The sequence below is a fragment of the Cheilinus undulatus genome, linkage group 15 (genome assembly GCF_018320785.1).
Source record: "Cheilinus undulatus linkage group 15, ASM1832078v1, whole genome shotgun sequence".
NCBI lineage: Eukaryota > Metazoa > Chordata > Actinopteri > Labriformes > Labridae > Cheilinus > Cheilinus undulatus.
This window is the reverse complement of record NC_054879.1, coordinates 11911175-11926019: the sequence shown is the minus strand read 5'-3', so window position 1 is coordinate 11926019 and position 14845 is coordinate 11911175. Positions and strand designations below refer to the sequence as shown.

Below are 14845 nucleotides of genomic sequence, written 5' to 3'. Positions count from 1 at the left end.
ACCGCTCTCTTACACTTTGTAAAGGTGTAATTTCAGACTTAGCCAAAAGGCAGGACGTAACAAATGTGGTTGTAATGCTGGGAAATCAAATGAAAGATGGGGGAATCCATTGTTCTTCTTTTTTTTCGTGGTCTAAACGCTATTATTATAGTCTTAAAGATGCAGTGGAGGGAAGAAATCCAAAGGAGAGGTAGCTTATCTTTCATGCTTGGACTGCTGCCTGTAAGAAACTTGGGATATTCATGAAGCATAATTGTGTGCAGATGTTAATTTTTAAACAGAGAAGTATCAGGTGCACCTCCTTTGGCTACTCCGCTCCTCTCGTCCTAATGAAATCTTAAGCTGGAGCAGAAAGAGAGCGAGAGAGATCGCGGCAGAGCTTTGGGCTCAGCTGAATGGAAGAGCTGCACATGACTTGGCTCACTTGGCTCCCGGCCAGCGTCTTGGCTAAGTTTCAGGAGTTAAACACAGACCCTCTAAGCCTCCTTTACAAGCTGGATACCCTGAGCATGGAAAAACTGAGTATTGTGGCTGCACCGAAGAGCCCACTTCAGAAAAGATGAATCCTGTGATTTTGTGACTGGAGGAGAAAAGAAATTGTCTCTGTAAAAGCTACAATGCACATGAAACCTTTTCTATCATGTGTTTCTAGCAAAATACTCCTAAGAGACATATTTTTCAAAGTGACTGACTTTTAAGGAGAGTATAATTGTCGCATGGCTTAGACCTGGCTTAATCTTACCATTTATATGCTCAAATGAGATTACACATGAAACAAGAATGCACGTTAAAAAATGAGTCCTTATTTTGGAGGGCATATGTCAGTGCCAAATATGTGGCATTTTAATCAAGCGCCCTGAGAAACTATTGGTCTGTACAGCAGAAATAAAGAGTTTTTCCACAGTAGTCACATGCATGGTGTACATAGGAATGCTTGTTTGACATATTTATTTATAGCGAGTCATAGCCTCGTAGTCTGAGCAGGGGAGACACAAGGACATATCTAAACACAAACCAAGGCCTGCCAAGTCATGAGTTGTGAGATTAATTTCAAAGAGACGGTAGTGCAGCGCAGAAGCCAAAGACCCAATTCTGGTAATCACCCTGCCCCATCGCCCTCCCCCTCCCCCTGCAGCCTTCCCCTCCCAGAGACTCCAGACGCTCATGCTGTGTCAGGCTCTTTGAACATCAGTTTCTCAGAGCTTGTGTCCCCGTAACGTCTCACTGCCTTTCTCCGCGGTGGCTGTGTACTAACAGACCAGTCAAGGAAGTCTCAGTGACTTGTTAAAAATCATATTTTCCGACGTATTCTCTCATGCCGCTTTACAAGTGAGGAAGCTGATTTGACTTTCAGCAGCAGTTGGCCTGCTCTCAGGAGCCAACATTCCTCTCTGGTTCAGTGAGTCTGGCCCTGAGCACCATGGCGGGTTTCCTTGTCAGATAAATATAACCAGGGTCATCCACTGGCACCGTCGCTCCGGCCAGCTGGGGCCTGGCAAAGTCCCCACAATAACTCTGTACTTATGGTACTGCTAAGCCAAGGGGGGGAGCTGAGGGCTTCTTTCTGTGGCCTCAAAGAACCTCTGGCTGGGGGTCCGGGCTTAGGAGGCTGATCCCCAAAGATAGGAGGGGACCAGGGGTGGGAGGAGGGGGCTAGGTTAAGGATAAAAGACCTCAACCTGTGACCGTCCCATCAACACAGGTCTTTGAGACCATACTGCCCCCTGGGGGAGGTGGGAACGCGCCGAATAAGTGCATAACAGAAAAGTACAAGCCTTTATATGAGCCCGCAGAGCAACTAGATTTTCCTCAGTCTGACATATGAATCAGTTTAATGTGGGACACGTCGCAGTAAAGTTAACGACACTTAGAGGCCTTCAGTCCCCATTGAAGTTTAGCAGTCCAGATAACGTATTAGCAGATTTTCCAGGCACGGTGAAGGCAACATGTGATGCAGTTTTCACAGGTTGCCCAGCTCAGGGAGCTCACAAATATGCACTTCCTGGTGTCTCAATAATGTGTGACTCCAGCTTACTTTGGCATGTCTGGCTTTAAGTGTATTCATGAAGATATAACAGCTCCAACTTGTCTTCTACTAGCTGATGACTCTCTTATATGGAGAGAGAGAAAAGAAAGGTGGTTGGAAGGTGGGTTTGTGTGAGAAAAGCTGTGTTAAAACGCCTCTGTTAGCTCTAAGAGTTCATCAGCTGTCATCAGAGCTCCTCTATAAACAAATGGGAAGCAACAGTTGGTGGCACAGGCTGCGGGAAAAGCACCTGCTTTTGTACTTGTGTGTGGGAAAAAAAACAAGTGGTGAAACCTGATTTATGCAGAAAGTCAGCCTAGAAACCTGAAACATGTTAATGATGCTGGTTACAATTTGGCTTTTTGCTGGTGATTAAAATGTTGGAAAACAGTTGACAAAGTAGAAACTTATAATGAAAATAAAGGTTTATTTGCTTTTTCAGTGTTTTAAAAGATTTAAAAATATCAGAAAATGTAGCTTAGTTTGATATAATTTCAGTCAAAATTCAGTTGGTGGTTTAAATGACCATATTACACAACTAGGTTATTAAAACATGGGATGCATGACATTGGATTTTTGCAAATATCCAATATGCGGAGATTAACTTTAGCCAACACAGATATAAAAATATATATTCAAGACCTAAAACTTAAGTCTTTAAAACAAACGTTAAAGCTAAAGATTGGAAAAAGAAACAAGCTTCAGCCCTTAAAACAAGGAAAAAGAAGAAAAGGACTTCAGCTGATGTGTTTCAACTGTCTGTAACTCTACAAACTGATTCACACGTACATCCAATTGCAAAGGAATATATAAAGGTAGTAAAAATTTGCAGAAATCTTTAAGACTAGACTCAGACCGTTCATTTCTAACAGCCACCTTCACAGTCTGTTCATCTTAGACGCCGTATATTTCAGAACAGAAATACAAGCTGAAACATTCAAAATAAAATCGGATTAAACTTCCGCTTAGAGTTGGGGTAATAACTAGGATACCAAAAGTTAAAAAATAAAATCCTAACCAGGTCAGAAAAATTAAATAAGCAGAGTAAACAGTCTTCATACAGGAGAAAAGCTCATCCCCCATGAAAATATTTTAACGCAGCCAGCGTAGCTTATGTAGCCCTATTATCTGCATAAACTATGTAGATAATAGAGCTATATAGCTGAAGTAGCTAAAGCAAGGCTTACAGAGCAGCCATGTATTGCTAAAGCTCACAGTGCTAAAGCTAACCTAATATTATCTTATGTAGTAATGATTACGAATCTCGTCTAGCTGTGCTAGCTTTAGCAAAAGCTAACAAAGCTAAATTTAACTGAGTCTATACATAATATTAGACTTCTAACCTTTTGTCTCTGTTCTATTTATGACATATTTCTTCGTCTGTACTGTTTGTATTGTGGTTATTGCATGAATGTAACTACCAGACTTTGTGAGATACACAGTGTCTCAGATGAGCCTCCTATAAGAGTGCCATCAGAAATGGACGGTCCACAGCCAGACCCGTCTCGAGATTTAAATATATGCCGATAATGTTGATTGACTTTATAAGCTAATATGCCAATAATGTTGTGCATCCCTAATTGAAATAATCCTAGTCTTCTTCAAACTGTGGCAGCAACTTGGGCAGCTAGCATTTTTTCCCACTAAATGCTACCTACTAAATCATTGTCAAACAAATAATACACAACGGAGAGGCCATTTAACCTTGCAAAGCTTGTGGACTTGCAAGATTCCATGTCTGTCATCAGGCAGATCCATCTTACAAAGCTTCAAGCTGATATGTTTGTTCCTGTTCTGAGAAAGATTGGACCACTCAGCGTATTTGAGGTGAACAAGGCGTTAGCTACCATGTGGCTTAGTTTAACTGCAAGCCAATAAACAATGGCAACCAGGGAAAAGAGTAGCTTAGATGTAGCTAAAGCAGCAGTATTAACAGAATTGGACATCATTGCTTTATTAAAAAAGAGCAAAGAACTGCACTGAAAGCTTTTCATGGTGTTAAAGATGCTTGTGCTCTTCTCCTGACTGGCTTCAGAAAAACTTTGATAGACCAGCTGGCTCCATGGATAACAATAATGATTATGCAGATGCACATGCCACCTAGGCTCCTTGGCTTGTTGCTCTGATTGGCCCATAATTAATGTGATGTACAGAATGTTCATCCAGTCAGTCTCTGAGATTTTTTTTGAAAGGTTTTGCTCTTCCTAAACACCATCTGCTGTTGGGCTGTTGCCCAAATGAATGAGAAATACAGTATATCTCATGCAATGAATATTGGAAACTATCTGGTGTGTCAGTCTAGATGCTTGAAAATACCCGCACCATAACCATTACCCTAACCCCTAAAGCAAAGGGGGCTGGCATACCTCTGAAGAAGTGGTTAAAAAACAGTGATACAGATACTTGTCTTGATATTGACTGTATGGAAAGAGGCACAACTCAGATGAATGCCACTCTCCATTTGTGTGTCTAAATGCATTCCCTTCTACAGTATATAGTAATAGTATGTCAAGTAGAATGTCAACAGATTGCTATAATTTATAACATTAGATAGGAACCTAACCTTATATTTCAGCCAAGGATGACAACTTTCCAGCTGGTGCCAAAAAGCTTTAACATGTTCTTCTAGGTTATTGTAAATGTCACTAATAAATGTACAAATGCATTTGATAAGCCATTAACATAAGACGTCTGCTGGATCAGCAGTTCAACATTTGACATTAACAAACTGTATCTTGTTTTCCCCACTGCAGATCATGAGTCTCGAGAACATGAGGACCCCATAACCACAGAGATTACAGAGGAGCTGCAGCCAGCCAAAGTGCCACTCCTTCCCAAAGACATTGTGAACAGTAAAAAGGTCCATGCCCTTCGCAAGGAGCATAAGAGGAAGCTCGGAAAGCTGCGCTCCATGGGATCCCCCATGGACTACTCCCCCCTGCCCATTGACAAGCATGAGCCTGAGTTTGTAAGTACACAGAATTACATTGAATTTGGACTAATTTTAATGAAGCCATCGCGTAGACTATGCTTTTGACTTTGGTGGGTCATAGTGGGAGCTTCCAAATACAATATTGCAAAGTTTCTCACAGGAACAAGTACGACCACTTGCCATTCGGGTCAGAACAAAGTGACAGTTTTTCTAACTTTCTTTGCATCGCCTTTGGATGGCCTCAAACAGCTGAACAAAGGATGACCTCTAACTGCCATGTTGTAACCCTTTGCTGTCTTTCCTTAAAGGGACCATGCAGGAGGAAACTGGACGGGATCATCCACGGAATGAAGGATACTTCACGTGTCATGGCTCTGTCTTTGTACCTTCCCAACTGTGACAGGAAAGGATTCTTCAAGCGCAAGCAGGTGAGCTAGCTCCAAAAGGCTAAACTTAGCATTTCAGCATTTAAAAGTAAGCCCAGCCCTGTATTTTGGATGGCAAAAGTTTGTGGAAGAATCTTTGATTAAGAATAGCTGAAATAAGTGGATTTTGTTGTTAGGGTAAAACTGCACTTTTTGTGTTTAAGTTAAGGTACTACTGAAGTAGTTGACAGGTACTCAAGGTGCCAATCAGCATTTCCAATATGGTGATGGCCATTGATGGCTTCATAGCACCTCTTTTGTCACTTAAATTGAGTTCCATTTTTGGTCTAAGCTTCTCATTGACTTATATTAACTTTATAATGCTAGGCTGGACTTAAAACTAGCCAGGAGGCTATCTGTCTGCTGTCTGCACTGTAGCTGTGCTGTAATGTAGCCACATGCTAGTGCACTGGTGTGTCTATGTCATTCTGTAATACTCCACCTAAATGATACTAGGCAGTGCAAACATATCTAATTCAAAAGTGGTAAAAGGTCATGTTAGCATTTTCCTGTGACAACCATTTTAATTTTACTCTTTAAAAGCAAAAAATAAGGCAGAGCAGATGCCTGGTCTTGGTACTGGTTGGTGCATGTCCTCCCTCACTCTCTCTCTGCCCATATTTCCTGTCTCTTTTGCGATCAAAATAAAGGCAGAAAGCCCTAGAAGTTAATTTTTTCATCCAGTGCTCTTGTGCTGACGCCAGATTGGTTTTAGCTGAGCTGCTAAAAACATGGCCTGAAACCAAGCTTTTAAGCTAATTTATAGGCTACTTCTGTATAAAACATATGCAGTGGCAGCCTATGCCATTATGACCACTACATGTCTGTGTGTTGATGTATTCTGACTCTGCAATACTCTGCTTGAACACTAGTTGGCAGTACAATTTCTATGCTAGTAATTTCACCAGTTCCATGTCCCACCAATACATTTCCTGCTTGTGAAGGATATAAAAGTATGGCAACTGAAACCAAGCGGATGAAGCTGTAGCTGATAATTATTGAGCAGCTGGTGGTTATGTGGCAATAATTGCAAGAGGAAATAGAGGTAGATATGAATGTATTGCCACTCTGTAAGATGAGGTAGCAGAAAGGGGAGTGCATTTCTTGCATTTTCAGGTGTAAGTATGCAGTGTTGTCTCATTGTATGACCATTTGCAGCTATTTATTTCACACTAAAGTGCAAGCAATATGTCCGTAGATATTCCTGCCAGTCACCTACCAGCCGAACAGTCGCAGGACTTTCAGTCTGTGATGTTTGTACTGTAGTTTCATTTTTGAGAAGTTGCATGTGTAGGCCTCTGTGTGGGGATCAGGGCTACGAGAACCTTCATCATAAGCTATGGTGTGGTTTCGGTGCAGAAGCAAAAATTGAGCTAGCTGCAACAGTGTGAAAACTTCCCAATCAAGGAGTTAGGGTAAGGGTTAGGATTTCATAAAGTCACCTGTCTAATATGAGAAGGAATCTCATGATACATTTGAGACCTCTGCATAGGATTCAGAGCTATGAGAACCTCAGCACAGGCTGTGGCGGGGCTTTGATGCAGATGCATAAAACGAGGTTAATGATAGGATGTCTCTTGCGAAGGTATTGGGTCATAGCTTTCCACTCAAGGATATCAAACACCACCTGCCTAATTTATGTCGAAATCCGAACAAGTTTTGGTATGCCATGTTAAGCATGAACAGGCCTTTACCTAACACCCACTTTAATTCTTCTTTTCTGCCCACAGTGCAAGCCATCACGCGGCCGCAAACGAGGAATCTGCTGGTGTGTGGACAAGTACGGCGTTCAGCTCCCCGGCACAGACTACAGCGGAGGGGACATTCAGTGTAAAGACCTTGAGAGCAGCAACAACAACAACGAGTGAACGGGGGAAGGACCATCCCTCGACCCCTACCCCTCCTCCCATAATCACCACGTGACCCAGGGCCCACGCCTCCTCTCTTGAACCACACCTGAATGCTCCGCCCTCTGTACACTTCAAGAGTTTTGTTTTTTTCAAACTGAAAAAAAGGAAGAAAAAAAAATAATAACGAAAGGACAGGCTGAAAAGAGACACCTGTAACTTTATTTTCTTTTTCTTTTTCTGTTGTTGACCAAGCACTCATCTCAGAATGAGGGTTAAAGTCCCAGAAGATTTGCTAGATCCCTGTGACTGTCGCTCATGGGACCCCTTGTATGAGGCGGGACCGCTGGCTGCAGATCCATGAAAATATATGCACTCAATGGATATATTTTTATAGAAACTGGGGGTTTCAACACAACTCTTTTTATGATGTAAAGTTAACAAAAAATCATTGTGAAGACAAAAACGTATCAGGCACATTGGTTGAAAACAGATCAGAACATGATGCCACTGTGGAACTGACGATTGGCGGAGTAATTTGGTTTTTTGTCTGTTTTCCAAAAGAAAAAAAAGAAACAATAGATAGGGAAATGCTGTAACAGTGGACTCTATCTGGATATGTGGTTCTGTCAGAGCACTTATGAATAGGGGAACCTGTTTAGAAACTTCACAAAACGACGCGTGCATGAATGTGTGTATGTGTACAGTTTGAGTGTGTGTTATGTATCAGCCGGTGTTGGTGTACGGTGGAGTGAGCCTATTACAAAAACGAATGTCCTTTTTTTCTTTCTCTTTTGTTTGATTTTGTCACAACAAGTATTGCTAGCGCTTGAAGTGGTCTTAGGGCTGGCCTTCTCTATAACCGATGTAAAGTATGTCTCGGGACACAGAGAGAGTGTTTGGAAACAAAAGAGTAAAGCAGATCGTCACAGATGAACCTATGTAAGTGGCTCTTCGACAATGAAGCTAGCCTGTTATGCCAACTGTGCCTATTTAAACAGACACTGCCATGCAGGGCGACACAGAGCTTAGAGAGCGCTGACTCTACCGGTGAAATAAAGTGTTTTCAGCTTAACTGATGGGACTCAAGATGGACTTTTTCGAGTTGAGTGCATAATCAAAAAACTTGCCAGTCAGGCCAGTTGCTTCTCTGATTCAGTTGTGTGAAGTGTAGTTTTGTATGGTTTTGTTTGTGCTGTTTTCTTTGCCTTCAGTGAAGTAAAGACTGCCCACTTTTGAGCCATGTTCCTTGATCAAGTGGTTTCCCCTCAGTACTGCTACTACAGTGTAACCATGGTGTATTACATTACTTTTAAATATAGTTATTGAATGTTGTTTTCCTGTAGAAACATAGTATGACAACAATGTAATTGTGCTTGGAACAAAAAAAAAAGATTTTAGCCTGTAAAGAATTTGAATAGGTCCTTGTAGCCTGTCAGGACAATGACCCCCGAGTCATTTGACGACAGGGCAGTCAAAGAAGCTAACCCTCTGAACCCTTCTGCTTGCATGCCCCCTTGCAAAGGTTATCTACCTACATCTAATGGTGGGTGTGATCACAACAAAAAGGTTACAGGTTATAACAGGGTCATTTAACGTGAGTTTTCTCTCTGTGTGCAAGTCACAGTGCCTTCCTACATGCAAATACATTTAAATAGTGACGTGAAAGTGACATAGATATCCTTCGGGGCAATTTCCTTTCTCAGACAGCCCTAGCTGGATTGAGGGGTGTAGGTTTAGTTCTTATTAAAAGAAGAACATTGAATGTGGTAGATCTTGTGTCAGCAATGAATTGCAAAAGCATTTATTATCTCTGCCTGTACCTTGGGGCAATTCTGGACAAGACTGATGTTTGGGGAACTCCCTCTTCTCTTTCTTTGAACAACCAATAAGCTAAGACTCTTGCTTTTTCATGTGAATGCCAATGTATATGATTGCCAGAGAGGGGAGGCCTAAAGGATGGTTGGAGGTCAATCAAGCATTTCCTTTGCTGCAACAAAAAGAGAAATCACATCCTCAACGGCCTCTAGTTGTGAATACATTTCTCCTTGCCCCATTTCCAACACTAAAATCCCCACTACCACTTTCGAAAAAAAAAGCAGCTTGCACTTATTTCAGTTACTCACTATTGATATTGACACACAACGACGTCCTACGATGTGGTATCATGAAGTTAGTGGAACAAAAAAAATGAAAAAAAAAAAAAAAACAGCCACAAAAGCTAAATGTTGTGTTATCTTGTGCTTACCTTTCAAAGGTGGTGCTTTGAGGTAATATTTGTCGACAGGGGCTGTGCAGCCCATGCCTGGGACCTCCATTACAGCAACATCTTTTAGGGACAAAATAGATCAGAGTTAACACACAGGTAGAGATGTTCTTATGGCCAATTGCACAGAAATGAAAGTTAAGGTAGAAAGGGAGGAAATGTATGGAGGAGAGAGGAGAAGAGGAAGAGCAAGCGCCATGGGCAGTGGTCATAATCAGGGCCTAGCCACTACCCCGACATGGGGTCACCATATGCATGATGTTAGATACAGCTAGCAAGACAGTTACAAGGAGTCATGGGAACCTGGGGATGTAACACTCGGTACGTTTACATGCTGAATGTAATTGTTGTATTAGTCTGACAAAAAACTGGACTTCTAGAATGTATTTGGCAAACAAAATCAAACTTTCCTTAAATTCAGAATGACACAGCTGCAGTCAAATAAATTTAGGCCCGCACGGTGGCTTCAAAGCAAGACAGTTCCATGTCAGACAGGTCCTGTCTGCGTGGAGTTTGCATGTTTTCCCTGTCCATGCATGGGTGGGTTCTCCGGCTATCCAAAGGCAAGCTTGTAAGGCTGATTGGTGATGCTAAATTGCCCGTAGATGTGAGTGTAAATGTGCCTGCTTGTTTGTCTGCAACTCAGCTGACTGGCCTCCGACTCCCACCCAATAACAGCAGGGATTGCTTCAGACCCCCACATCCTCAAACAGGATAAGGGGTGTGCTCAGGAGCGAGGGGATGGGAAGGGTCAGTGACTTGTTATGGGAATGGCAGCTGCATTTGTACAGGCACCTGGGATGCTTTCCTGGGCCTGATCCAGCTCAACATATACTGGGTGCCCAAGACCCACTGGGCTGGTCCAGGTGCCAGAGGTGACTGCATTCATTGTGACGGGGGCAGCTGGAGGATGCCTAGAGAGATGGGGCAGGCCTGGACGATGGCCATCAGAAGGCCAGAACAGTACAAGACCAAGGTTGTCACGGCGAAGTGGCAAACTGGCATATTCTCCCATACCTGACATGGTGGTGGCTGCAGAGCAAGACAGTTCCTGGTTCAAATCCTCGTCCAACAGGGGCTTTATGTGTGGAGTTTGTATCATGCATACATGGTTGAGTTCTTTTGGAGTTCTCTGGCTTCCTCCCACAACCCCAAAGAAAAGTTCATTAGCTGATTGGTATTGCTCAATTGCCCGTAGATATGAGTGTAAATGTGTCTGGTGCTGACTGGCCACCTGTCCAGGTTGTACCCTGCTTCTCGCCCAGTGACAGATAGGATTGGCTGTTAATTCAATTCCATTCAATTCAACTGAGCAACTTCATTAGATTAAGTTGAGTTGAATTGCTTTCTAACTTTTTGGCATGGTCAAGTGGAAGTAGGCCAAACAGTAAGAAGTTGAAAAAAGGAAATTTGTCAGTTTTCTCCCAGTTCTGAAACAAAGAAAATAGTCCAGTTAAGAGCCTGACAAAGCTATAGCATCACTTGACTTACCTGTGCATGTAAACGTACTGACTAGTACCAGCAGTAGAGTATCGAGAGTTTTTACTCTTGAGTCCAAAATCATTGAAACTTTGAATACTTGGGAATTCATCAAATCGATGTGTGAATATGTTATCATTCTAGGTATTTAGTTCTGTTTTTTGGCTGACATGCTGAAGTTCAGCCTCTTCCCCAGGTGTACCATCTCCTACTTGGTTAAAACTCATATTCACATTACATACTTCAGTAGTACAGTAACGACAGTACAGCTATCTTTGAGTACATAATACTTTCTGGATGTAATGAGACAATAAAATTGGTTTGCATAATTTGGTGTTCACTGGCTTGTGAAATAGACCCATCGGTGGCAGGAGGATAGTGGGAAATAAAATGGTCAGTATTTGGAACTACATAAAACAAATAAGAAAAAAGACAAAAAATCTCAAATTATTAAAGTGAATATCACTGTGTAATATTTATTCAACTTGTAATTTATGTACTCTTTTAACCTTTGTCTTTTTTTGTTATGACAAAGCATTTATTTAAATAAAGTTATGTATTCATTTAAGCACTCTGGCCAGGTTTTTATTTCTAGCATTGCTTTTTGAAAAGGAGTGAGTAGCCACTAAATTGGCTTGAAAAGAACAGTTTGAAGTGGAATCATCCTGATAGTAAGCGCTGACTAATCTCCGAGGCACGAGCTGATAAACCTCTTAGACATAAGTCTGAGACACCCAGGCTAGCCCACAAGGATCTCATGCAGCATGCAGGATGTGACTTTATAAAGCCTCACCCGAGGGCAAGTCACCTGGTTTTCAACACCGTAGTCAGAAAAGATTGCACAGGAACAAGGAAGTCATTTACCACAAGTTTGAACTTCAAGAGGGTTTTACATCTAGCAGGACCAGCTCACTATTCAAATGACTGGGAAGAGGAGATTTATAGCCTGGAGGAGGCTTCATCATGCTATGGAAACCCTACCTTTATAAGTGCTTAAAGGCAGAACGGACTCCTCTGAGAAGCACCCTAACACAAAGACATGTAAAGGCTGCTAATTCAAGTGCATTCAGAAGTATAAGGTATAAGAAGAATGCAATATAAATGTAGCTACCATATGCTATGGATCCCACAAGCAGCAGTGGTATGTTTTCATTACCAAAGTGGTACTCTGGTTTATATTTGAGTATTTGCCAGTACAATTACAATACAATCCACCTCACATCATAATCAATTTAGAAGGTGTACTTTAATGACAATTGTACATGTGACATCAATGCTGGCATTATTTTTACCCTAAGTTCAATGATGGAAATTTAGCTAATCCAAAAATAAGCTGCTCAGCTTGTTTTTAGGCTAATGTTAGCTGACGTCTTGTCAGTGGTATAATGTAGCAACAATGGGCCCCAGTGCAGGCTGCTATGATGGGCTCCTTAGTTTGGAAGCATGCATGCACACACAAATGCTCAATGTGCAACTGCTCTTCCTGGGGTCCACAAAGGCAAACACTAAAAATTCATGTTGATTACAATGATAAAAGTCCAAACAGGATGAACACACATGTTAAAATCAATATTTAAACATGAATAATGATGACAATACAGCTACAATAGACATCACATAAACCTACAGGCAATCAAAAAGCTAACCTCTCATTGGCTTATATTACATGTTGAATATTGTTTCCTTTTACTGCAATGAGTACAGTAACTACACATGATACACAAAAGATAACCAAAAGATTCTAAAACTATAATCAAATATTTCCAGTTTGATTGAGCCTATTTGGGGAGACCACTAGTTAACTTTGTGATGTCTGATGGAAGATTATTCCACATTTTCATACCTCTAAACATGAATGTATGCTGTCCTGAGTTATATACATATATATACATACCATATAAATATGGTACCAAGCTAATGTTTATTTGATTGGGTGGGCTTCAATAGTTTTTATTGTATATGCAGAATTATGCCCTATTCACACAGGATTGGTATTACCTAGGGACCTCTGGTCATTTTTAATAATCCTGCAGGACGTCTGTGTTTGTATGCAAATCAACCACGACTGTAATTTGCATAGTAAATGTTCCAGAACAAATTACCGATCATATTTCAGAGGTGGACAGAGATGTACAGGTAATACTAATCCCATGTAAATCTGCATCTCTGTAATTCAAGGTTGTAATTATGTTTCTTGTATTTTTTTTTAAATCTATGTGCTTTTCATGTGACTTTTTCTAGTCAGCCTATGTGTAAAAATGTCTTTTAAGCTGTGCTTTCTTCATATGCCCACTGCTTCTGCTCTGCTTCCTGCAGTTTCTCTTTGCAAGTGTCTGATCTTATATCAGTCATTTAGCCGTTCATTTCATGTATAACACAATTTACGATTTGAAATGTGACACTCAACATTCAGAGGTTAAGCTGTAAAAGCTAATCTGTGCAAGGAGGGTTGTTGTGCATGCATAATGGTACCAAATTTAGAGCGCAGAAAAACATCAACAGCATCAATGGAATAAAACTGTTACAAGTACCAGGAGGGGTTCATATTTAACAATAGACGCCTCCCTTTCACTTACATTAACAGGAGGGATGCACAACTCTGTTTCCTCCTCAGCTGCAGATACGCACAGGTGACTTACACAACCTTGATGCACAATGGGAGAGTAAGAGGAGATATTTCACTAGTTTATTAGTCATGGGCAGCTTGCTACAGATCTAAAGAATGTTAAAATATATGTATAGAGTGATAGGGAAAAATACTTAAGCGCATGGTGTCTGTTGTAAACTCTGGTTATTAACAGTATGCATTGGACAAATAAAGGAAAGGTGGGATTGCAATATGGTTGGAGATTCACATTCCTTTTTTGGCGCAGAAAGGAAAAATCATATTTTACTATTCAACCCCAACAACTATTGAAAACAACTGCCCAGTGCATTAAATAAACATTGCATTCATTACATTGAACTTTTGCTTGAGAGGACAAAGATAACCTCAGTAAATAAGAAATGCAGCTTTTAGATTATGATTTCATTTATTAAATGAAAAAAGCCTGCCAAAGCTGCCTGGCCCTGGCCAAACCCATAACTGATTGTGCCACCTTAGGCAGCAACAGCTGCAAGCAAGCATGTGGAGGACTTTTGGCCCACCTCACATTAGGGGGTGTTTTAGCATAAACAGCTTGTTTAAGGTCAGGTAACAGCATCTCTATCAGATTTAAGTCCAGACTGTTGTCTGGTCAGTACACAGAATATTTTCCCAAAAGTTTTGAAGATTATCAAGATGTTATTGGTCAAAAATGAGACAAGCCTTTGTGTCCTTTTGTTCAGCAGTGGTTTGGGCCTTGGAACGCTCGGGTAGATGCCATTTTTGACCAGTCTCTTTCTTATTGTTGAATCATGAACACTGACAACTGGACGTATTGCAGGTCTTTGGATGTTGTTCTGGGTTCTTTGGTGACCTCCTGGATAAGTCGTCAATGCACTCTTGGAGTAAATTTGCAAGGCTGGCAACTCCTGGAAAGGTTCACCACTGTTCCAAGTTGTCTCCATTTGTGAATAATGGCTCTCACCATGGTTCATCTAAATCTCAGAGCCTTAGAAATGGCTTTGAAATCTTTTCCAGACAGATAGATGTCAGTGGCTTTGTTTCTCATCTGTTGTTTAATTTCTTAAGAACGCAGCATGATGTGTATATTGAGATCCTTAAACAGGCTGTTCATGCTTGATAACCCTCCAATGTGGCTGAATTAAAACAATTCTGCAAAGAAAAATGGGCCAAAATTCCTCCATAACGATGCAAAAGACTCATTGGAAGTTGTTGCAAATGCTTGCCTCCAGTTGTTGGCACCAAGGGTGGAACAACCAGTTATT

At 41.2% G+C, this 14845-nt stretch overlaps 1 protein-coding gene across 1 annotated transcript in view; it reads left to right on the top strand.

Moving 5' to 3' along the window:
* The window catches only part of igfbp5b (insulin-like growth factor binding protein 5b), a 28957-nt gene extending 14526 nt beyond the window's left edge, over window positions 1-14431 (top strand). Inside the window, exons 2-4 of the mRNA XM_041806703.1 lie at window positions 4780-4994; window positions 5267-5386; window positions 7114-14431. Coding sequence (XP_041662637.1) covers window positions 4780-4994; window positions 5267-5386; window positions 7114-7251 — 473 coding nt within the window. The 3' untranslated portion in view covers window positions 7252-14431. The remainder of the gene's footprint in view (window positions 1-4779; window positions 4995-5266; window positions 5387-7113) is intronic.
* Window positions 14432-14845: the final 414 nt, after the last annotated feature.